The sequence below is a fragment of the Drosophila suzukii genome, chromosome 2R, assembly GCF_043229965.1.
Source record: "Drosophila suzukii chromosome 2R, CBGP_Dsuzu_IsoJpt1.0, whole genome shotgun sequence".
Lineage (NCBI taxonomy): Eukaryota > Metazoa > Arthropoda > Insecta > Diptera > Drosophilidae > Drosophila > Drosophila suzukii.
Genome location: NC_092081.1, coordinates 3,465,070 through 3,491,118, shown reverse-complemented (window position 1 = coordinate 3,491,118; position 26,049 = coordinate 3,465,070). Strand labels below are relative to the sequence as shown.

Genomic DNA, 26,049 nt, shown 5'->3' with positions numbered 1-26,049 from the left:
GTTCGTTCGCTCAGTCGTTCACGAAACTTCGCCGCGCGCGGTTCACTTTAGTTTCCGGTCCGGTTCTTCAATTCAAACTTCTCGCCGGCATCGTTTGTTGTTCGTTTGTGGTTCGAACGCATATGTGGGTGTGCAGTGCTTATGGAAAAACGAGCATGTGTGCGTTCTGCTCATAATTTTGCGCGTTTTGTGCGTTGACAGCTGCAAAAAGCGAAAAAAGAGAGTGCAGAAAAGTGCAGAAAGCAAAGCAAAGGCCGACAGCCAAACAAACAACAAACAAACAAAGCAGAAGCCAACAGAAACAACAACACACCTGCTGCCAGTCGCCGTTTCTGTTTGTGTTGGTGTTTCTGGGTCCAGAAGGCAAAAAGGGAAACAAAGATGCAAAAAGTGCAGGATAGCGAATCGTGATTTTCCGGCGAAATAGAGGAGCCCAAAGGAGAACGGCGGAAGAAGAAGAGTGAGTTCCTATCGCCCAAGTTCAATGACTGCGGCCAGACTTAATGAGTCCCACCCCTCGAACCGCTCCAAATGCCTGATAACAACAGGCGACAAAAACCCATTTACATATAATTATCTCGCACTGCCCCCATCTCATCTTTTTTTGCGTCTAGGACAGTCAAACTTCACATTCGAAAACTCCCAAAAATGTATTGTTTAAAAGGGCTCAAAAATTACGTCTATTAAAAATTTATAATAATAGTGATTATCGGTATTGTATCCCACTTATTATTAAAAGTTATTATAGATAGGTTTGTTAAAATTTGTGTTTAACTAAAATCGAAATTGTTATTTTTTTTGTTCCGAAAGCAGAAAATTGTGCCTAACAATTTAATTTCTAAATAATTAATTAGCATATTCTGCACATTACTCTAATTGTACGAATAAAACGTTTGGTTTCACATTCGCTAATGATGATATGGTTACTGACCACATTTGGATCAGTAATCTGTAATTTGGTTGGTTCCACTGAACACTCATGATCCATTACGACGGCAAAAAAACTGCACTAGACAATTTGAAATGTTTTTAATTGGTCATAAGTTTTTTAACAGTCACTTTATAAGCAATGATTTTTATTAAAAACGCGTTTGAAAAAGCTTTATATATTGCCACCGCCCCTGCAGCATTGCGCACAGAAGTCGTGGGTACATTAAAGTCTAAAACAATTGTAAAGAACTTAACTCAATTCATGGTTTTTTAATAATAATTCTTCTAATTCTTGTTGATATTTCACTCATGAATACACGCCAGCAGCAATGTATTATGTATTTTTACACCCCTTTTTTACTAATCATGATGCAAGAGTTTTTTCGTTATGATTAATAATCATGTGCGTTCAGCAGAACTATCTTAAGAATTCCATCAGTGATCAGGTGTCATGTTGCTCTGCTGAAAGCGGCCATTTTTATAATTGTAATGGCTATTAAAACATATAAATCGTTAAATAGTTTCCGTTTTCTGCTTTAATTCTCAAAAGAAGCATTTCAACTGGCTTTTTTCTTAAGCTCAAAAGAGTTAACTTGCACAACAAAAATGTTCCCATAGAATTTTAGTGTTATTCTCAACAAATTAACTTTAGCCTTAAAATATTTGTTACCTTAACATAAACGTCGATATCTTTGTGATAGCGATTCTCTTTAGGGGTGTTTGACTGTAGTTATCAGTGCTGTATCACCCTTCGCCTCCAATATGTTAATTTGAGCAGCTGTAGGCGCCGCCCGAAGATTTTTGTTGTGTTTACTTGGTCTGTCCCCAAAATGAACTTGTCAAATGCTCAATGATTGCCGTCAATTATCAGTGTCATCGATGCTATCTCTGCCTGATAACCGCGGCGATAACGATAACGATTGGCAGGCTATACGCTTCATACTTTGAACTTCTTGCGGAAGAAATAGCGTTGCTGATTTCGATTTCAATTCCACTTCCATTCCGTCGACTTGCACAACTTTATGGGAACGAGCGTATGCGTAATATTATTGCGCATACGCCACATGGCGCCCCATCGATAAGAGCTCCCCTGGTTATTGTTTATTGAATTTCGGTTTGTCATTGATTCAATTAATAATCCCAATGGGAATGGAATTGAGGAATTGTGCATGGGAATGGTGGCTCGAATTGCCACCGACTCCGATTGCAAAGCCGTTTCGCAACCCTAATGGCCCAATGAGTAATGGAAAGTGGAGAATAGCACACTCCTCCCCCTCGAAAAACGCATTTCTGATAAGATTAGGGCCGCATTTGTTCACTGGAAATTATTAATGAATTCTCCGGGCTCACTAAGCGAAATGCTGATGGTTCATTGCACAAACATTCGGCCGAAACAAAAACAAAGAGGGGGAGAACTCTTCTCCAACCTTGGAATTATGCAACCTTAGCGCCGATTGCCATAAAGAAAACTTGGTACAAAAAAGTCAACACCGAAGACGTGGCTCTGACTGTAATTTCTAGCATTTTAATTACGACTGTTGCCACAACAATCATAACGGGTTTGGGTTCCCCACCCACTGTAGCCCCCTCTTTTCACGTGAAAACCCCAACTGGCGCAATTTTCACGCACGTGCTGCCGCCACAAAAACCGGAAGCAGAAAGGTGCGCCTGCGTCCGAAAAGGCGTGCGTGTTTTTTAGAAAACATGGCTACACATGTACAATAATATTTGATTTGCATAATGAATGGAGACAGCCAAGCACAGGCCAGGGAAAAAAGTTTCTGGGAAATTCGGTTTAAACTCAAATTGAATTAAGCTTCAGCTGCAATTATTTATGGTCAGCAAAGCCACACAAATCCACCGCAAATAAATTTATAAGGTGAGAAGCCACAGAAGATTGGTCTGTATTATTTTATTTGTGCTATGGATGAAGTCACCAGGAAAAAGCAGCCAGAGAAGAGGAGACTTAAAGAGGAACTGAACAGGAGCTGATACTAAACCAATTGCGTAAATTAGATTATAGTGGAATAGGAAATACTTTTAAATTATTTAATTTGCCTAGGAGTACAAATACAGCATTAAAATAAAACTTAATTATTTAGAAGCGATTGGGCTTTAAATAGATTTCGACTTTGCATTTGCATAATGAATATTAAAGACAAACCGAACCCGTCCAGTGGACGATACAAACATTAGGCACCACAAAAACATACCAAAACCATTGTTCTGCTGACAATAGCAAAAATATATAAAAAACATTCCTATATGAATAAATAAATTGGGAAAAATGCGATGGCAAAGGGCATGGGAATTTTAGCTTTTATGGGAACGGCAGGAAGGGATTAAGCTCAACTAGAATGTGTAGAAAAACATTTACTACAAAAATGTTTATGTCAACAGAACCACAGGAATTCTCCAAAAAAAATAGAGGTACTAACGAAAAAAGCGAGGGTGAGGTCGAAAAAGACTTCTCGTGTTGGGGGCAAATAAATAAGCCGCAGCTAGGGTTGCTGCTCCACATAAGCTGACATTTGCATACGCATGTGGGGGAGGGGTGGCTGGTTAATGGGGTGGGGGGCACCCGTAGGTGGTGGCGCTATCCCAGTTGTATATCTTAACTACCTAACTTCTCTCCGGGTCCCACAGTCTGCCCAACTGTCTGCCTATTCCAGTTGACAAACGCAAACACATCAGCCATAACCATATCTCATTTGGGCTCATATCATAAATTCCTTGAGGCAGAGCAGGGTGATGTGATGGAGTCGTAGATGGCGATATGGAGCACTGAGAACTCTGTGGGTCTGTAGTTGTTGACTCTTCGCAATTCCATGGGGCCCAATCTCATGGCAAACCATTTGCAGGCACGCACTAATTTTTTCTCCGCTCTTTTGGAGCTGCTCAAAAGCTTGGTATAGGGCACGTTTCGCATTTTATGGTGATTCGTTTTATGTCGTTTCCCCGCATTTAAATTTAAGTTTTATATGAATTTCAAGCAGGGCAAGGTTGGCTTGACACCTTTTCCCGAGCCCATTTTACGGTCAACAATTGAAATCAACACTTGGCTGTCTCGCTCTGTCTGTATCTCCCCACATACACCAACTACAGCCCGTAGTATCTTTGCATTTGTATCTAAGCCTTTGTTTGGTGTGCTGCTAGCCAGCAACTTGCCGAACTGGTTCTGATTCAGAAATTCATAACACAAACATCGGCCACATCCTACTTGGCAACACCTTCCCCGAAGCCCCTTTTGGCTTTTAATTTTTTGGCAACAGAACTTTTGTCGCCTGACTCTTCAAACCGGTAACTGGTTTACTATACCATACTACACACATAGCCGTACCTTTTTAGTCAATGATACGGAGCTAATGCTCCGCGATGGTGTCATATGTATTTGTTTGCCTTGCGGTCGCTGCTTTTGGTTTCGGCCACTTCCTGGGGCTCTTAATTGGTTATTTCATTTCATTATTCAATTTGCTACTTAATACAATTACTTTGGTCCACCATTCACTCAATCTTTTGAGCCAGCTTATGTTACTCCAATTTACGCTAATTACCCAGGCAAATAATGAGGCTTCCGCTTCCCAATTTTATGGCTGCCTCTGCCTCCTCCATTTCGCTCGGCTCTTATCTCCCACTAATCTGGCCAGAATCCACGAATATAATGCATACTCTGAAAGCCCCCGAATGGCGGAATTCTTGCCTTGGCATAGTTTCTGCTGACTGCCGCAGTCTTTGGAAACGCAGAGCTCAAGATAAAGCCAGCCAGAGATTTACAACAACGGGGTCAGTGGGTGGTGGAGGTGGTGCTACCCACTAAGTCATATCATAAGAAAGCGGAAGCGCGGAAAATGTTTGCCTAGCATAAATGTGTTTACATTTCCACGACGGTTTACAATTGAGACTTTGGCTCAGAGTGGAACAATTTTCCATCAATTGATTGGGCTCGAGGGGCGAGATAGTGAACAAATATGCCAACAGTGCTTTGCGAAGCTATAAATCTATGGGGAACAGCGGTGGGCTTCAGGCGAGATAGCAGGGTTCGATAAACCCATAAAAGAGGAGCACCAAGTGCTTTTTATGAATGGGAGCACAACAAATTGGTCTAAAAAGGTAATTTTAGAAGTTGACAAAACACACATAAAAATCTTTTATTTATACGACTTGCTAGGGGTAGTTGAACCAGTTCGGGGAAAAGCGGCTCAAAGTAAGGAAATAATCATTATAAAGTATGCAAATAAAACAATAGAGAAGTAAATAAAATGGTTTGCTAGAAATCTCAAATGGATATTAATTTTAAAGACTAGTTTATTAAAAATGGAGTATGCATTTATCCATCTAAGCGTCGCAAGAAATTAAACATCATTTTGCAAGCATTTCCATCAGCCATTCCAATCTAATCCGAAGAAGATTGGCAAATACAGCATTTAATTGGATTCTACGGGTAGTTTTTAGCACACTCAAGTGCTCTCTGTATTCGAACGGCGTTTCCCGTTTGCGAACACACCTGGATTTCCCGCCCTTACACCTGTCATCGAGAGGATTTCCGTAGTTGTTTTTGCACCACCCCGCCTGCCGGCACTTCAATAAAAGTTGAAATTGAGCTGAAGCCAGAGAAGCAGGACCACAGGTAGGGGCAACAATTCCCCGATCGAAGTTTTATGGGTTAAATGTGAACTTTTATTGGCATTTATTATGGCCGGCACTTGAAGGGGCCCGAATAGTTTACTTGTCAGTTTGGCAGGAATGTAAATTTGATTGCATTTCGCTCGATTAACCATCAAACTGGTGAAAAACAAACAAGTGGAGGGGGGTCGCGTACATATTTACGCAGCCATTTTTCCCTCTAATTGGACGCGCAACAAACACATAAAAATCTAGTTTCGAAAATGCTGACAACTTGAAAAGCCACGAAAGTATCTGTGCATCTGCGGGATACACAGATACGATTTTATATTTGCCCACGAAGCGGGCATATTTTTGGGTGGTCGCGGTCATGTACATAGCCATAAAACATATTTTTCACAGATTTATGATTTGTTTATTTTGCGCTCTCATTTCTCGATACGATTTTCGCGGGGCTGTGAGGTAGCCAACTTGGCGACACATTCGCTGTCAGCGAAATAAAAAAGGGAAAAAGGAGCGCTGCTCGTGTTGTTCCTGTTTTATTTTCCATCTTTCGCTTATTGGCATAAATGGACTTCTGCGTGCCTGTGGCGAGTCGCTGAGTCTGCGGATCCGCCGGGTTTATGTTTAATTATAAATCCCGTTACTCAAGATCTTTGCACAGGCGGGCGGAAAGGGGGGAAAAGGAGTTTTTGCGATGCAGCTGCTGCTTCGTTTATGGGCAGCCAAGCAACTCGAACCGAACTCAGCCAGCCATATTCCCCATCAGCGACTCGTCATCTGCGGCATCAGTTGGTGCTGCCCCCTTTCGCCCCTCTCCCCCCTCCATGCCACCCACCACCCTCCGAAAGCATCCCCCTCGCAATTCAACAGCCAGCGCCCCTGCCACGACGTGCCCAAATTGCATTTGCATTCGAGTTATGTGCGCTAATTTCACGTTATGAAATTTTTATTTCGCACATTTGCTCGTCGCCGTTTTCTTGCCTCGTTTTTCATCTGCCAGTGAAAAAGATTCTGCGTCAGCTAAATTGGACAAAAACTGTTTATATTTTCTGGTCGAAATGGCTTTTTATATGCTTCTAGACAATAGTGGGACTCCTGAAAGTGTTCACTCAGTTCGGAAGTCACTTATTAAGAGGGAAGCTAAAGTAGAAAATATATTTTAAGATGAATAAATGCATTTTCCCTCATTAAAAGCGAATTAAAGAAAACTATTGTACCCAAAAAAACTAATTCAGGTCTTAAATAAGTGAAGTTAGCCCATATAACCGCCTTTACAAAAAGAACTTTCCTTAATTTGATTAGTAATCGTTTAGGTTTTTCCCAGTGCATGCACTAAACGGCTACTTGCCTTAGACCAAGCCAAATTAATTCTATTAAGAAATCATCTTCATTGCCTTAGCTTTGGGTCAACAAAGGCGATCTGGCGAATTCCTTAGCCTGTTGAGCGGGGATTGTTCTCTAATCTCGAGATAGTGGCATGTGGGTGACACCTTCTCCTGCCCCGAAGTACCCCTCCTGCCCGAAATGTGAGCAACTCTTTGTTGTTCAATCTGTGGGCGTTGAGTCTTGGATTTCACTTGCTGAAGAGTGCAAAGTAATCAGTAAACGAGGGCAATGGAAGGGGAGAAACTGCACCAGCAGCCACTTGTGGGCCTCGAGTGTTGGTAAAAGCGTTTTGTATCTGTCGGATACAATGGGCCATAAATCAGAAGAGTTCAACTTGCCGGCGAGATTGCACTATTTTCGAGTTTGAGAAACTTTTGATATTAGTGGATGGTGGAGAATGGATTCGAATTCGGATCCAGAAGCACTGTTTTGCGGTGGTAATTGCACGCTCGCTGAGGCGTATCGTATGCGGCAGGTTTCCGTTGTTCATTCAGGGGAAAATGGGAAGCCCAGGGTAAAAGGGGTGAGGGGGAAAAGCGTGAAAAAGGGGGAACGACCCGAAATAGCGGCACAGCCGAATGCGGAACATGAAGCATAACAAGGGCGACACAGTAAAAAACATGGTATGACTGTCTTGAATTTGTTCTACATTGGAAATCATAACTTTATTACGATCAGATATCTTTGCAATAATTTTGATGTCTTTGTGTTATATTTACTATAATATAATATTTATCTTATCAAATGTTATCATACGTGTATTAATAACGTTTTCAAAGAACATGAGTTATAACCAAGCAAATATTCGTACATTGTTTGCACCATAAATGTTCCCAATATCATGAAATTGATATAAAGTCACATGCCACAAAAGGAATAATAAAAGACAGAACCCATGACCTAATCGGGTAGTATTTTTCTCGGTGTGGCGACAGGAACCGGGGGAAATATGCACGGGTACTACGTGTTGCAATCTCCAATAGACACAGTACATAGTACGCCGCTTAGTCTCAGATACAGATACAAATGCCGCGGCGTGCGTGAGAAGCTCCAAGTTGGTGCGTTTTGCTTTTTTCACGCTCTCGCTGGCAAGTTGGTAGGAAAACGGAGGAAAACACTGAAAAACATCAGAAAAGAAGCATGTTCTTTGTCATGCATGGGTAAATGTATCTGTGTCTGCATATGTATCTGCAGCTCCATCTGTTGCCGCCTCTGTGCTCGAAACTCGTATGTGAGCCAAGTGCAGGGCCGAAACTGTAACCAAATACGCCATTAGCACCGAATGGGGCCCGAAAGAACAGAGGGGGCACAGGGCCATAATTACATCTGCATCCGTTCTGGCCAAAAAGGATGGGGGTCACACACAGATTGAGGCCATGATTGATGTTCCCCGTTCTGTTCTGGCGGAGATGGCACGGCCGCCTTATCAGTGGGTATCCATCCGAAATGCCAGACATTCCCATTCCCATTCCCATTCTTCTCCGCCAGCAGACTGCTCTTTTCTGCAAATTTCGTTAGCTTCCATCAAATTTACAGACCATAAATCTTCACTTCTGCGGGCTGGTCCACTTAGTAACAGTTGTTTTCCATCCAAATGGTTTAAGGAAGTTTTCACGGCACTTAATTGCAAATCTCGTTAGGCCCGTAACATCATTAAAAGTTTGCCAGCGCAGAACCTAATCCATTCATTAAATAGTTTTAATTGTTACAGGTATACAGATACATGACAAATTATTTGAAATACAACAAATGAAATTGCCACAGTCGTTCAAAACGTGTTAGGTTAAACAAGCTGCTAAAGGAAACCATTACATGTTATTTTGAATACAAAGTTCAAAATGTTCTAGTAAAATAAGGAAGTAATTATATTTTAACATTTTGAAGTATCGCTTTCTGTTATTTTATTCTCATTTAATTTTGATATTGATTCCAAATTCAAATAGAGAACCATTTTGTATGTTTGATCCGACGATAAATGAATGAACGTGACCCTGTCAACGAGAATTATTCTGTAAAATGCGTGTAAGAAAGGTCATATTTAATATATTTTTTGGGGGTTTCATAGCATATCACACATTGTGTAATAAATCAGAAATTTTTGGCCGACAAGTATTACGACATTTCTGCTGATGCTGTAACTTCTCGTAAGCCGGACCCTAAAATCCGATTCGACGCGACTTGTTGGAAGCAAATGCTTCGAATTTGTCACTCGACACGTCAATTATATAAATCGCTTATGCGGCCCTCCCGAAATGTACCCCTCTTTTCGTTTTGAAGCTTGTTGATACAAATGAACGGAAAATAAATTTGAAAATAATGTGTGAATTTCTCCTTTCCTCGTTTCAGCTCCCCGAAGAAAAGAAAAGCAGAAACCCGATGAGATTGTCAACGAGGAGCGCAGTGAATGAAAATATTTTGGTGCATTGAAAGTGCTTGTGCGTTGGGAAATGCTCGATCGCGATCGCAGCTGAGGATTATTTATTCCGTCGAATTACGAATTTCGAATTACGGATTGCACAATCTACAATCCGTCCGCATATAGATGAATAGAAATAAATCCCCGGCAAACAGTTGCAGCTGCCTACTTTGGCTAATTGATTTTCATTTCGGTTTCTGTTTTTCCCATTTGTTTGTTGGCTGGCCTGTTGGTTTGTTTGTTCGCCTCTTGCAATGAGGCGTCCAAAAGCTGCCAATCACAACAAAAATAACACCAAAAACAACTCGCCAAATGAACAAAAACAAGCAGAAAAACAACAAGTACATGAAGTGAAGCTGCGCGACAACTGCGTTTGCGCTTTTTGCTGTTTTTTTAATTAATTTTAAGTGTCGCCGTAGTCGGTTGCCCTTTTTCGCCGGGAGTGAGAAAGATAGCGTTGGAGCGGTGATACCCTCCGGAAATCGGCAATTTAATTTACAATACAACATTAGTACGGACATAAAAGCGGATAAAGGCGAGCAGCGAAAGGAGAACCGAAAATGTTCGCGGGAATAAGGAAGCGCCTGGCACGCAAGTAAGTCACCCCCGAAATTCCTACACACTCAGAAAACTCCATCAAGAATTGTCAAGTTGTCACTCCATCAAGAATAGAAAGTATCGCGAATTCTTGAGGTTCAGATAGTCTATTTATTTTTCCCTTGCGTAATTTATTTTGTTGGTATTTGATTTCGTAATTTTTGTAATTAGATCTGAAGAACGCACCGTTTTTTAATATCTATATTTTTGGCAATAAGAGAAAAAGTGAACTTAAGAATTCGCGTTGCTGAGATAACTGAAATTTAATTAGGAGAAAATCAAAGCAAAAGATTGTGGGAGATATATTTTTTTCAAGAAATTAATGGTATTAAACACAAATTCGAACTGTTCGAGTAAAGTTAAATGATTGATCTGTGAATAGGACCATTGGATTTAGTTATATTTTATACAAACGTTTTCCTCTCTGTGTACACCACCCCCTTTTGGCCTGCGGAGACGATTATGTCCAGCAGCTTTTATGTGTTTCCTTCTACTTTATCAAAGTCCTTCTTCGTCTTCCTTCGACTTCGACTACTTCCTTTGCCATGCCCCAATTCCTTCGTTAATGAGTTTCGCGATAAAGGTCATTGGTCGAGGGACGAAGTCGTGAACCGGGCGGGAACCTTTTCAATTTGCAAAATCGCTGACAAAAATGGGAGAGTAGCAGACACACACCAGAAAAAAAGAACGTTGCAATGGCAAAACTTACTTTTGTATAATTAATTTCTGGCGACTTACAATACACTCCCTCTCGATTTTCCGAAGGCCATGATTTTGCGACCTATCGGGCAAATAGTCATCAGTCATCGTCATCATTATTATAATGATTTTTTTGCGTTAAATGAGCCAATTAGTTTAAAATCTTTATTATTAGCTGATTGCTGATGGCTGGCATCTTGGACCGGTTTCGTTTGGCCATAAGCGAAAATTGAATTATGCTCCAATGCGATTCGAATTTCGAGTTTGCCTCGCGGCCAAAAATTAGCAGTCGGAGCAATCAAAAAGCCATCTGCCAAATGATTTTCGTGGGAAAAGCAATCGCGATGAGAAAACAAATGAAAGTTTCCGCCAAACTATCGAGGTTTTTGCATAGATAATGGAAAAACCATCAACACAACGGCAAAGTTTTCTTAGAGAAAAGGGTAATTTGTCTTCGAACAAAGATAGCTTGGAGAAACATCAGAAATAGTGTGGAAAATATCTAAGACAAATAACAGTATTTAACCTAATAACCTCAATAATCAAATAAATAAGGTTTTGGTCTTGTTTTCGTATGGTACACAAGATTAAAGTTAAGTTAGTCCCAGGAAACCCTCTAGTTTAATTGCTTGACAACCCAAATAATCTGACTTCTTAAAATATTTTAGCCCTGAACTAAATCAAACACAGCGTATTTAATCTTTACCAAACATGAGCTTGTCTTTGACCAATATGGACATATTTTCTATAAGAGTCTCTTATGTAGAGCAGATAAATATGGTCCCTCGGAGAACATCGCCCATCACTGGTGGCCTTTATTTACAAGTCATGATGTGCTAATTATTACAGAAAAGTGCAGTCGAATGCCTTTTAGCACTTACCGGTGACACGCCCCCTGAGGGCGTACGATGATGATAACTAATGCCCCAAACACATCAGGCACCCATGAAGCCAGGTGCTAAAAACACCTGTGCAAATAGAAACCCAAAAGCCCAAAGCAGCTTGTAGGTGGAACTCTCGCATTTACATACCGTGTATATATATATATATATGTGTATAGCAAGGGGAAGGGGTGTATTTTCGGTGCTCGGGCCGAAACCTTTAAGATCTTTGTGTTCCGGGGCCCACACACGAAAATGTTCGCTTAGAAACGCCTGCGAGGCCTTTCCCTCCTTCCAATCTCCTCTTTCCCAACATGGCAATCAAGCGCGACTAAAGCTAAAAATAATTACACAAAAGACATAACACACTTTATTAAGCACTAAACATTTGATGTGCTGGGATGTGGGCTCCAAAAGTCGGATGAAGCCAAGTGCAGCTTGCATAAAGAACACTCGGAGAAATAAAAAACCCATTTAAAATCGGGAATAAAAATTCCGATTTAAGAGAGTTTATTTTGGAAGCTCCAAACAACAAGTACTAAAAGTCCTCTGAGTGGAAATATTATGTTCTGACTAAAGACACGATTAAGTTCATGAATTTCGTGATATTCTGTCGTATTCTCATCTCATTAAAATCTAAAAGGTTAGATTGATAGCCTTTCAGTTATTCAGTTTAATATGGTATTCACTCATATTTTCAAATAGAGTATTTTCGATTACTTTGCAGTACAATAAATTTGATATAACTTAGCTATTACAAGTGTTTATATTTCATAATCCTAAGTAAGAAAGTAATATTGAACTTTCTTTATCATGTGTTTAAAATTTAGTTATTTAAAGTGGTTATTTTCCGAGAACTATTTGGATATTATTCTTTCTGTGTAATCATAAGATACGAATGTGATGAGTTCTCACGAATGTAAAAACTAAAGTCACTCGGAGTTATGCCTATGTGCGCCTGAGAGTCGGGGAAACATTAGTGATTCTTAAAACTTACAGGCACTGCCCTCTAATTATGATTGATACGGGAAGAAGACCGTGCATTCGACCCGCAACAGTGACGCCAACAACAGTAATAAGAACAACGAGATATCCGCCGGCAGTTTCTTCGTTCGTTCTCAATTTCAAACTCATTTTGCCCTGCTCCCATTGTTTTCCGCCTCTTGCCAGCTATATCAGATGTATCTTTTACATCTCGACGCTGCGCATGTGCCTGGTTTTTATGGGTTAAAGGAAATGTGGTGCAACAAAGCGTGAGGCAGTGGGAACTTACAGTTATGTAGGCTATGTAGTGTGCCCCCCACCGTTTTCCAGCTTAGATTACACACAAAAGAAAACGAATAAAATGAAAATTAAACCAAGGCAAACTTCAGGGCTGCTATTCGGCAATTAGCGGAAATCCAAGCTCAAACTTTTCGTAATGATAAAACAATTTACACAGGGTGTTTGTTCAGCTGTTACCGAATTTATATGCGATTGGGGTTTTGGTTTATTTTGCCAAGTGAAGAGAGGACAAATTGATCGACTGATAGACCACACACCCCGAGCCTTTGGGTTCCAACCCTGTGGTAATAAGTGCGCCATTAGCACTAGCAAACGCATCTCAAAACTCCACTTGGCCATAAAAATCCATCCTCCTCCTCAAAAAGGAAAAACACCCACCAAAGAGGCAAAGCATTCATTGCACACACAAAAGAAAATGCCATTTTATGCATTTCAAGTGCGTCTGCCTCCACTATCTGGCATCTCTATTTCTCACTGGATGGGCTGGGGAATTATGCTTTTGTATCAGAGCCCCGGGTCTGTTTTTGATGGGCGTCCCGCACTTCGTGTGTCACAGAAACTGAAGTGTCAATTCCATCATAAGCCAAAGTGGCGCACATATCGCATAACGCATCTCATCTCGAAAAGGGGCCACGGATGACGACTGAGACAGGCCAAGAAAAAGAAAAATTATTGAACAATTTCACAATAACGAAAATGAAATGAGAGAAGAAAGCAAGAAAATTACAATTGCACGTCGATACGTCGCACATGTCCAAGTTCACAGCGAAGCTGAGATACTCTTACTCTTCAAATAAGTAACTCGATAGTTTGAAGTTCCTTTATTATCGAAATGGAACTTGTCAAAAAATTAAATACTACCGCTTTTAAACTCGAATGGCCCTCATCACAATTAACATATTCTATTATCGTCTGGTTATCAATTCACATTTCGCTAAATAGGTTTTCTCCTTAAAACGATTGTCAGCACTTTTATTTTTAGCAATTACTTACGCTTTGGGCTTATACTATATCTAATTTGCATAGCAACACGTTTTGCGTCATAAGCTTGTTTTTTTTAATACTATTAATTCGCCACCTTGGCATCTATACTTTACTATAAATCAAAACATAATAGCCCCGTTAAACGTTCAAATCGCGAAATTGACTTTGAAGTATTAGATTAATCTTCTACCAATACCTGGAAGTATTGCATCTGCATAAAGCTTAAACTGTAAGCTTGATCATTACGATCATTGCTTGGGATTATGTATCATTGCCCTTGAATTAACAAAATCATCAATCAGTTTTTCAAGTAATGGCTCCATGTTGCGAAAATCCCCAAGAAGTACCCTTCATTAACATCGATCATTTCAGCTGGGGCTTAAAGTCGTTGTACCTTACCCCAGTGAAATTAATAAAAACATCTGAGGGACCCCCCATTTCCCCTGCCTGGAATGGATTTTGACAGCGAACACGCCGCCGCAAAAGATATAGCGACAGATCCAATTCTCGCACCCAGTCTTGGCGGCATTTTCACTTTGGGTGCGACAACTGCAGCGGCGGTCGGGATAATGATGAATACCTTTTTAATGAGCGGCTGACACATGCAGATGCAATGGAGATGTCGGCCTGCGATTTATCATCTGGGAATTTGGGGGCGGCAATGTAGGGAGTGGGGAGTGGGGAGTGGGGAGCGGGCTTCGAGATCGGGAAGTGGAAACGGAACGCCGTCTAAAGCCGTTCCCTCATCCGTGGAATGACCCTAACCTACCCCATCTCAACTCGGTTGATTGCGAACTATTGTGCGTTCAATTCCGTTATTGGACTTAAACATGCAGAGTTCGCTGAGTCGGAAAAGTCAGTGCCACTACGCAAACACGCATGCACTTAAAAAAATACTCATTCGATATTTTAACTAACTTTTTATGTGGTTTAAAAATCACTATGTTTCCCAATTTAAACACATTACAGATAATATTCTCTAATCAGATAAATTATCTCTGATCTATACATTTACCTTTTTTTAAACTACTAATAAAACCAAAAACCATGTTTATACTTAATTTAATGATTACTGAGGTTTCTTTTCTCTCCGTGTACTGATATGTACATCTGTATACATATGTACACATAATGAAATATTCCCGTGCATAGTTTCCGTATTTGCCACTGCTCCCCAGCCATTTACCAGCTGACCGTACTTGCTTTCTAATTAAAAGTTTGCCCTTAACGTTCGCTTTAAACGCAAGTCAGTTTTTTGGGTTTGGTCGGTGGGTGGGGCGCCCCAAATGAACCCCAACCCCAGGTCCCAGGTCCCAGTTCCCAGCTCCCAGCTCCAACCCAATCCACCCAACACGACCTGGGTTTTACAGCCAACTAGGTGCCATTGTTGTTGCGGGGCCAGCGAAAATGTTTGTTGATAAATAGAATTTATATGTGGGTACGTGTGTTTATGGCCCGGCCTGGCATTCGTTATAGATGTGCTCGTTTGGCCAAAAAGGGGCCGATGGGGCGACAGGTGGCCCAGACCAAGGTGCGTTATCTGGGCAACGACGGCGGAAATGGCCTATTGAGCCAGTGTTTATGGGTCATTAGGGTGCGTGGAGCGCTGGCAAACAATTCGGCAACATCGGCTGGGTCGCCCGTAATTAACATCCCATTGTCCTTGAAGTGAGAGCGATACCGATCGCTTCCGCTGGTATTGGCCAAGTGCCAATCCAAAATCTGCATGCAAAGCACCCGAGAGTTGAGGAGCGGCTTCGGTTAAAGCGTGGCATGCAAATAACTTTCTAAACCGACGGCTGCACCTTGACGGCTTCCTTTTGGAGGCAGACAGCCGCCGCACTGAGGAAAATATATGCACAAGTTTCTTAATTACTTAAAATTCCGTGAGGTGCATAGATTCGAAGTATGGGAAAATACGAATTAGGCCAACAGCAATAAATTGAATTTCCCAATTTTGGTTTTCGTGCAAAATAATATGATAGAAGATCAGGTTAACCATGTTAATGGTTTCAAATATCTAGAACTTCAGAACTTTAATTTGTGTTATTTCTTGTTTAGTTGTTTAAGAATTCGAGCGCATATAGAAAAACTATAGGTTTATGAAGTGTGTCATTTTTTTCGATAGTAATATTGGACAAAAATACTTTTTTAGAACTTTATTTAAAATATTCAATCCAATTCCGAATAAGAAGGATCTTAGCTTTATGTTTGGCCAACATTATAAGTACTAACTTTCAGCACCCTATGGACCTAAATCTTGAAGTATTTTAAACTCTTATCCTCGAAACTCAGTGATTCTCCGAGTGCTGTCTCGAAATGCAAATGCAATGGCCACCATCGGCTCGCGCCTGTCAATCGGCGGAGGTCCCAGGTGTTTGGCCAGGTAAGCAGTAAGTGTCCACTTGACTTCCGTTTCGTGTTGACTGCTCCTTGGTTCCCGGAATGAAACGTGACACACGCCGTCTCTGGATGGCTTTAATCTATTGCATTTGGCAGTAGTATTTACATGCCAGCCATTCGGCCCTTGTTTATATTTGCATAAATATTTACACAGGCCAGCAGATGTGTGTATGGCTGTGGCTTTTGGCTTTTGGCGCCTCCTTCCCATTCATTCGAATCTCGAACCGCCAATGAAGGTGGTGTTCCCACTGCAGGGGAGTACTTGTGGATTAGGGCTTTGCCCTACTGCGATCTCATTTCGATTCGGCAACACGGCACTCAATTATGTCGTCGTAATTTCCTGTTCGGCACAATTATATGATGCTTATCGCTATCTCGGTTTTTAACCATATTCGGTTTGGCTCATATGAAGCGTGTATAATAAATCTCCGAGCCGACTTGTCGTCAAATTATGCAAATTTCCAGTGTGGGCTCAGTATCAGTTGGGGATCGGAAAGAGGCAGCGACGGGGAGGGGACACACGTATACCTTCAGATGTGGGTCATCACCGTATCGATAACATCAGACAAAAAGAGGGTGTTGAAATGAGAAGGGGCCACTACTCGCATTTCTCATCACGCCCACGCAATTTCGGAGCAGCGCTGGGAAACAATGGCATAACTACTTAGCTGGGCCCAAAGCCCTGTGCACACGCACAGATGCAGATGCAGATGCATCCACTTTGGCCTCTTGTTTGACTTTGCCTAACACTTTGTGCCATACTTTTCAACTGACAAAATACACATCCACGCGGGTGAAGAGAGATGGGGATCATTGTACAGATTTTCTAGCTTTATTAGCTTTTAAAAAGCCTATAAAATAGTCCGTTTTTTATAATAGCTATATTTTGTATATTAATTACAATTTTCCGGCTTATTTTCTTTAGAGATAAATTTTTTACGGCTTTTGGCTTAATTTTAATAATATAACAAAAAATTGAAATTTTTGAGTATAATTATACTATAGTCATAAGTATTTTAAGATATACAGACATGACCGGATTTGCACTTTCGAGAAATTTTATCGAATTTGTTTTCCATTTTTAATGCAACTGTAGTCAGAAATGAGGTAATTAGTTAAAGACTTTTCTCCAAGAAAAGTGAAAACCGGAAATATCTGGTAATTGAACGGACATAAAACAGAAATGAACTGTATTTTTGGGTTATGATAAAGGTGTACCGAGATATCCTACCTTTTCTTGTAAGTGCCCTGAACAGCCAGATCTGACTTGAAAATACCCAAAGTTGACAGCCCTGAATAAAGACCTCATTCTAAAGTAAACCTTTCAGAGAAGAGGGACAGGCAGACACGCCTATTTGGGCTGCGTTTGCTGGATTTGGATTTGTTTCAGCTCTGCGAAATGGGTTACATGTGAGGCGAAGACGAGGGCCCTTTGGCGAACAAACAAGCCCCCGAGTCTGAGGGATAGGGGAGATTGTGGGAGTGAGGCAGTGAGGCAGTACCCAGTGTGCAGCGGAGCATAAAGTGCACTAAGCGCGGATTTATAACGGAAGCTTAGCCCGCTCGCCAGCTCATGAATAAATTAACACAGGAACATATGTATGCCTAAGTGCCTGTATGTAACGGTGAAGGCACACAGAACAAACACGCCCCCCGGCACATTGTTCTGAGTCTTCCACAAACTACTGGCCATATAAGGCCGTGAGATACAACAGCAACGATTAAAATCGATCTTGAGGCCCATAAATTATGCAATTCAACAAACGGAACAACTCCACCGCTTCAGCAGACAGTAGTGCACTATGGATTGCAAAAGTGAACGATTGAATCAGATGAGATCGATACTATAGTCTAGGTTCCCTAAGTAGAATGTATGGAGTGGACAGGTTCTTCAAAAATTTGAGTTTAAGAATGTTCTGTTTCCCATAATGCTTTAAAGATTTTCGGGACTTTAGAAAATACTGCCAAAATTGAAAATATTTAGTTGACTCCACTTCAAACATGGGTATACTTTTGAAAATGTGTTTCGAAAGTCAAGTATCAAGTATCAAAACTCCAAGTTTTCATAATATTACTTTTGTAGATTAATGTTATAAAGCCCTGGGAAGTTTTGATGTTGATCAAGAACCCTTTGGTTATTAAGAGTAAGTAAGGGAGTTCCCCTTATAGAAGCTGGACTGTTTGTGAGGCCCCGCTTGGAGGAGGCTGCAACTTCATCTGCGTGTGGCCAGTGTGTGTTTCTGTTTCTGTTTCTGATTCAGCTATAGTTTCTTTTCCCAGCCCACGCCCATGTCAGTGGGCACCCACAAGCGGAGCGTGGAGCTCTGGCAGTTGGACACTCGGACAGCTGGACAGTTGGGCGGTTCAACTTTAACTTCGATTTTCAATATTCATGACAGGAATGGGGGCGGCGGAGAGTTCGAAGGGGGGATGGGGGGATGGGGGGACGGGCCGTGTTCGAATGGCAGTCGAAAATTATGGCAATTACTGCAGAGTACTGTAAATTATTTGCTCTGGCGACCTCATTGTCAACACAAACACACAAAGCCGCTGGAAAATTCACAACAGCATGTGTGCAAATATTCCCACATGCACTTTGCAGTTGCTGTTTAATAATTCGGTGTGTTTAATGCAAATTGAGCGTTTAGCAGCCGTCAGTAGGCAGAGGAAAATGATCAACTAAATAGGTCCATGACTCGAATATTAAACACGGTTAAATTATATTTTTAGATATTTGTTTTAAATTCTCTCATCGAAATCAACGCCAATTGAATTGAAAAACACAATTGATTGATTTTTACATTGTCACAATAATATATCTTCGTTTTTCCGTGTGTGAATAAGTGCTTTGAAAGCGTTGAGCAAAAGTGGCCAATCAGTGGGTCACCCATCGCCGAGGAATCCGCTTAAGCCCACAAGTTCTTATCTCGAAGTTCCGAGACCACAATTATGCCTCATGGCTTATCGGCGTGAGCAGCCCTCAATTACAGTGCTCGTATAATTATGCCCCTCAAATCGCTCTTAAAAGACGGCACGAGGTTCCACATCCAGATCCCCGGGAAATAAATCGGAACGAGGAGTGCGGGGCGAATCGGTAGTAAGCGCCTTTGCGGCTTATTTGTAGGTCGTATAAAACGGAGTCCCCTGCGACGGCTACTTGCTTTATTTTATTTACTTTTTATACGCATTTGTGCAATATTTATTTTTATGCCGACTGCAATGGCCGAGTGATAAGCGCTGGACAGCGGATGAGACTGCCCTGGGAGTGGGGATATACTCTATGGGAGATATATGTGGGGCAGAAGGGAGAAAAGGAAGCAGACGAGAGCAGCGACAGCGGAAATTTATGGTCGTCGCATAAAACGCATAATCAGTAAACGAATGTGCCACAAAGGCAGAAGGAGAACAAGGGGTTTGGGGACTGGGGCTTAACCGAATGACCGATGGATAGGGAATCGGCTGAAGCTATAGCTATACTGGGACAACTGCCCCTTGCCAGGGAGCTATCATCCACGCATTCAACGGAAAGCACTTCGATAGAAATGCAAATTCAAGCAAAACTTGTGCGTCTTATGGCTCCTGTATTCGTACACTGAGGGAAGCTAATAGTCTACGTCAGCACATCCCACGGAAAATGCAAAAAAATCCCTTTATTGGAAACAAATTTGGACAGAAAATCATTTAAGAAGGTTATTTACAACACATTTGTTTTGATCCGAATTCCTTGTCTTATGTTGATATACTCGTACTAACAAGACATCCTACAGAAATCATTCGATTATTTGAACTAGTACTTAGTTACCCTTATACCATTCTCCAACAAAAAAAAGGTCTAAAGAGGGTACAGGATAAACTTATATAGGTGTAATATATTGTATAGGTATGTTTTTAAATATCCTTGTAGTCTGGTTTGGTTATATTTATATAAAATATATATTTTAAATAAATGTAAACTAGGTGATTCGGTTTTATTTATTATTGTTACTTATTATTATTATTATATCTTTTTAAAATTATATCGTCATCACGGTGTATGACAATAACAATTTTTTCTGCTTACTTCGAAACCTTTCAGCTTTCAGCTTACTTTCGGTTTTTGGCCACTGTTTTTCTCAGTCCATGTTATGCACACATAAGCTGGATGAGTCAGTGCTAAATTGGTCCGCCTAAAGTGCAACGTTTGCACTCTGCACCTTGCCGCCTTCGGCACTATTTCACTGTCAATTGATCGGGTGATGGGATGGCATTGGACAAATCGGGGACTCGGAGAACCGAGGAATCGGGCAGCGGTAATTGCGGGGCTACGTTAATTAAAGCCCTGTAATGTCATTAGCTGGCCTTTTGACTCGCCCGTCTGGCTAATTAGGTTTGCATCTAACGCGAACGCAGGATGATGACTGCGAGTCTGCGGATGATTTCCGATGGGAGGCTGGCTGATGGGTGACGCACTTGCACGCGATGCGATACTTGGCGTCTCACTTAATTACCGACTGCCAATGGCCAGCTTGATAACAGTTAAATTGATTTTGATTGCTTTATTCGATGCCTATAAATCAGAGACGAATGAAAATTCTGTGGGGCACGTGGGCAGCAGAATGCTGAGACCGGGAAAGCGATATGCGCGATATGGACACCGATATGCTGGGGATATATGGGCCTATATACAAACATCCATCGGTACTGGCCACTGCCCACTTGTCCAGTGTCAACGTCAAACACGAAACGAAACATTTTGTGCGATTAGCTTGTAAGATTGTTTGCTCTTTTTGTGGCCATTTATTCAACTGCAGTCGGCAGTCGGCGGTCGACAGTCGGCAACTCGATAGTTAGAGTGTGTAAAACTGGATTGCAGCTGGACCGGGCTAAGAGCTAAAAGCCGAAAGGGTGAGGGGCCGGAGCTGGCTTAGATGTGAACGTAGACAAGCTGGCAAGCCAAAACCATTTTGGCCTCATGGTGATTTCGTCTTTTTCCACTTTTTGGCCTGTGTTTGCCCACTCGAATGCCTCCGAGTGGCAATTTTATCGAATTATTTGCACTTAGCTGCAAATTCAATTGGAAATAACGAGCGACTTTTCGTTGTTAGCACTGGGATGGCGAGGATACGAGTACTTTTGTACGTGTATCTACGGGTACAAATATCCGAGTCCCCCGAAGCCCCAAAAAGCAGCAGGTGATCCCATGCACTTTGCACACTCAAAGACACAAACACAATTGATATCTCTGTCGCAGTCTATTTGGGTCGTGTCAAAAATCGCCGCAAGGTGGTAACCCCCATCAAACGGATTTAAACAGTAAGCATGGGCTAAGCAAAAATGAAACATTTAATCCCATGGCATACTTATATTTTAGTTTAGTTGGAACTATAATTTTACCCAGCAGAAACAAACATTTATTTTATTTTTTAATACTTAAAAAGACAAACCAATAACATTTTAAGTTCCTTATTAAATATTTAATGATAGACAAAACGGTTATTAAGCAACTATCGTTTTTCGCTTAACATGAAGCCAATTAACGATTACTTTTGTTCTTTTTTCTGAGTGTATTGGTCATTGCAACTATCTGTTAAGATCACTTTATGAGCTGCCTCTACAAAGTTTCTTTTAGCCTATATTTACTATACTTGGTGTGGTATATATTTTTGCATTGTGTAACCATTTTGCCGCTTGTTTAATTTTTTCGGAATTTTCCGATAAGCGACGTGAGCAATAGGAAATATTTTGACACTTCTTTATGGGGCAATCTAAAAAATACGCCAGCCATTTAAAGGCGATATGGAAACCACTTTGTGTGCCAGTGAAGTGAATAATTACTAGCCATTCTGTTGTGAAACCAATGGATAAAGTCGAAGTTTAAGAACCAAAAACAGACACCAACTTATCTTGAATTTATCCTATGTAATTTTAGGCAGAACGAGAAGGATTGCGATGAAGACGACAAGGACGATGTGCTTGATAGTATGCCGCCACCCCCGAATTACATACAGATCTCCCAGGGAAGGATTCAGTTGGTCCACCAGCCCAGGACGCCCGTGGAATCAGAGGCGGGAACTCTCTCCCTGGAGCGACAGGGGGGTTCAATCTCCGGATCCGGCGGCTGTGATAAGGTGAGTTTTTGGTACCATAATTAACCCCTGGCCTGGTATTCGGTAAATCCCAGCTTTTGGTTTCGATAGAAAGGCACGTAGCGCTTTTGGGATAGACGTAGACCCATCCAATTACAGACAATCAAATCAGCCCGAATCAAATCATAGCCCCGTATATAGCTATTACTTCCCCACCATCAACTAACCTTCGGCTCTGGTGTTTTGTGAGTGGTTAACCCAAATTTTCCCCGACCAATGGGGAAAGCTTTCCATTATTGGCGTGTGGAGGAGAATTTTCCCAAAGTGCGGCGGCATGCAAACGAGGCTCTCGGCGAGGCAAACACCTTTGAACTCGGCTCTTCGGTTTGAGCCACTTGAACTCGTTAACGTGCCATTTGAGACACATCGCAGCGGCGCTCCAGAGATTGATGAAGGACTCCTCATGCGGCAAATGACCTCTTGACATGCGAATCTCGGGAATCCCGGGTCACGGCAACTTCTCTTCAATTTCTTCCCAATTTCTCGGCCTAATTGATCGCATTTAAATGCTGACAATTACCTGGCTTAGCTGGGCTTTCCCATGGATCGGCGGTACAGTGCTGGTGCTCCCATATGTTCGCTCCACGGCATTCGAATTCCAAATTCTCGCTGCTGCTCACGTTCCGACTTCCGTGACGTTTTAATAGCACTAAGTATGGCGCATGCGCAGCCGCTGCAGTTGATTTATGGTAGTTGCAGGCTATGGATGTGCCTGGATGGTCCATAAGCGGCTGCAAATGAGCCGGGCCAGCTGTAGCGGCCGGGAACGTGGTAACTGCTCCATGTAAATGGCAGTTGACGCGGTAATGCTTCCCAGAATCCACTGGAGAGGCCGCCTGGCCAGCCAGAAGTCACGGCTCCTGCTAATTGAACCCACGAATCCGCTCCAGAGGCTGCGTGTCTCGATTACCAAGATCCGAGAGCCCAGGGCCCAGAGCCGAGCTCCAGCTGCCTGGACAGACACCCACTCACGGCAAATTTGCCAAATGGCATCTCGATTATTTGTGCGCACACAATGGAGCTGATGCACTGCATCCACATCCACGGCTGTCATCAGAACCCAGTCACGTTCTCTCCCCATAAGTTGCTGCCGTGCTTTTGAAGTTGCTGTTGCTTTTGCAGTTGCTGTTGCAACTGTGCAGTTTCGCACTGGCGACGAGTGATTGAGGAGGGTTCAACGAACTGCCAGCTATTTATTTGCTGTGTTTGCTCAGACTCCTTACCCCGTGTCCCCATCCCGCCGCCGATGCCCTGCTCTTCTGGAGTTGCAGCTTCTGGCTCTGATTCTCCAATTCTCCGATTCTCCGACTCGGCAGCACATGCGCACAGTTTCGCCAGCTGGAATAGAAGTCTATGGGCTGGCATTGTTGTCGCCGTCTCCATTTCATTGCCTGCATTAGCATATGGATATGTGTGTACCTACTTCTGCTATATTTGTTTACACGGAAAAAAGTCTCGAAGTGGGGCTTTAATACGTTCCAGAAATCGATGGGAAAAAGACAAAGGTTTTTTTTATTTTTATACGGATTTATTTGGTCTTTAAATGGTTTAAGGTGAATAATGCATGAGTGTTCGGGTATCGGAAGGTATTTATACATCAAAATACATTAGGTATTGCAAATAAAATGAGTAAAGAATTATAAGAATTTGTTGGAGACTATACACGTCTTTATAAAGAGACATTGACTTATTTCTTTCTGTGTACAACTGGCAGCTCCACCTCGAGACTGGATAATTTCCTGCCACAAATCATGGCATTCATTCTCGTAGTTGGCCAACTCTTTTGGCCATTCATAATCACGCTTGGATCGTAATCTTTATAAATTCTCTCTCGTTACGGCAGAACAACAAAAATCAATTTGTCTATTGCGCAAAAAGGCCGAACTGAAAACAAAACCCATGCTTCAAAAGACAACACAGCCATTTTCCTCAAGCTATAAAAATTATTTTTACAACTTCCACAACTAATATTAAGTGTTTAACAAAACAGAAAGCAGCAAAAAAAATTGGAAAAAATCCAAAAAAGCAAACTGGTGTTTTACGAGCGGCGGCGTCACATTAGTTGTTTTGTTTTTTGTGATTTTGTGTTGTCTGTTCGAGCCGAGAAACATTGGCTGGCCATTTTTAGGCAGGGAAATACTTTGAAATTGCCATTTCCATTTCCTGCCCACGCCCCCGCCTCCTGGCGACTCCCTGTCATGTGTGTATTATGTAGGTATAGAGTCTATACTATAGACATACTTGTATCTGTACATAGTGCTCTAAGTAGCTGATCTCTTTGGGCGCTTTTCCTCAGCGATTTCTACTCGAAAAGTCGGCCTTTTGTGCCACCGTTCTTCTGTGGCATGTCAGCCTTGCTCTCGGTGAATTATTGGCCATGCACACCTGCAACTTGCCCACCTGTCCCCACCCCTTGGGCCCCCTTTCCCACTTTGTACCCACTTTTGTGCCCCAGACCTTCTCCTCATCGCGTGCGGATTAAGTTGAAACTTATTGTGTTTTACTTTTTGGTCCGAATGCAATGTTGCCTTCACTCGGAAAATCGGGATTGTGCCCAAAAGAGTTCAATGATTTGCTTTTTACACCTCGAATCTGTTTTCTGTTTTCGTTGCGGTGACAAGATCGTAAATTAATTTCAATTGCTTTCATTTCTGTTCGAGCTGTTATAATTATTTTTCTCGCACTGCTGCGAACAGTGCTGTCACTGCATATTGTAGCCACAAAATGTTTATAGCCCCTACTTATAGGTGGTAACAAAGCACACATAATACCTTTCAATTAGTGGCAGTTCAGATTAAACATTTTTTAATTACTAGGTAACTTAACATATATGTATAAATTAAATTTAATAATTATATTCCTGAACTGTACGCTATAATTTCTGATAATTACAAATCTCCACACAACTTGCAATTGGCACTTAAGACTATTTCTAAGATTACTTTAACTATCTTTAAAAACTAGAAAACAAGCTTTTGGGCAGCACTGAAACCGCTTACAAACACACCCACACTCACACCTAAAAACCCATTGGTTCACTGGCCACATATGCATACACGGAAAATTGAAGAAAAACACCCATGCACATTTTCGGCTAGCTTTAACTTTTCGTTTTGGGAACTTAGCCATAGCATTTAGCCATCTTGCGCTGCTTCCTGAGTTTTTGGTTTTTCTGTTTTGTTGTTCTTGCAGGATGTGTTGGAGAAGCGGATGATTGAAGTTGAAGGCGCTCTGCTGCGTTTGCAGGAGCAGTTCCAGAAAGTGAGTACTACTCCTACGGAAATGTATCCATCTATCTATGTACATACATATCCATCTCCATCCCCTGCCCCGCCCCCTGCGAAGTTGAGATGTTATTACCCAGCCCGGACATTGCTCTCGAAATAAACTTTGAATTTGATGTCGCCGGAGTTGGGTCTTTCGCTGGGCCGTTCCCAAAGCATTTTAATTTCCTGTGCGGTCAGCGTGTGAGAGATTTTGTCCGGGGCAGGGGTCTTTGGGTGGGGTGCGCCGGGGTTCCGGGATTCAGGGGTTCCGGGGTTCCGGGGTCTAGATGGACATGGGGGTCATTAATCGTGTTCAGTCGTTTGCGCTCTGTGCGGTTTATGCGGTTGGGAATGCCAACAAGGTCGCCTGGCCGGGCAATTAAAAGTTACAAGCTTAAATTACATGCATATGTAGCAACATCAACATCAAATTATCCGACAGCAGGAGTAAA

General features: G+C 41.9%; 1 protein-coding gene across 4 annotated transcripts in view; it reads left to right on the top strand.

Moving 5' to 3' along the window:
• The window catches only part of LOC108019865 (uncharacterized), a 39,365-nt gene continuing 13,316 nt past the window's right edge, over positions 1-26,049 (top strand). For 2 of the 4 annotated variants that reach the window (XM_017087919.4, XM_017087917.4), the window contains exons 1-4: positions 1-460; positions 9,289-9,953; positions 22,115-22,313; positions 25,524-25,592. In XM_017087919.4, coding sequence (XP_016943408.3) covers positions 9,919-9,953; positions 22,115-22,313; positions 25,524-25,592 — 303 coding nt within the window. In that variant the 5' untranslated portion in view covers positions 1-460; positions 9,289-9,918. The remainder of the gene's footprint in view (positions 461-9,288; positions 9,954-22,114; positions 22,314-25,523; positions 25,593-26,049) is intronic. The other 2 variants (XM_017087920.4, XM_017087918.4) reach the window with 1 other exon arrangement.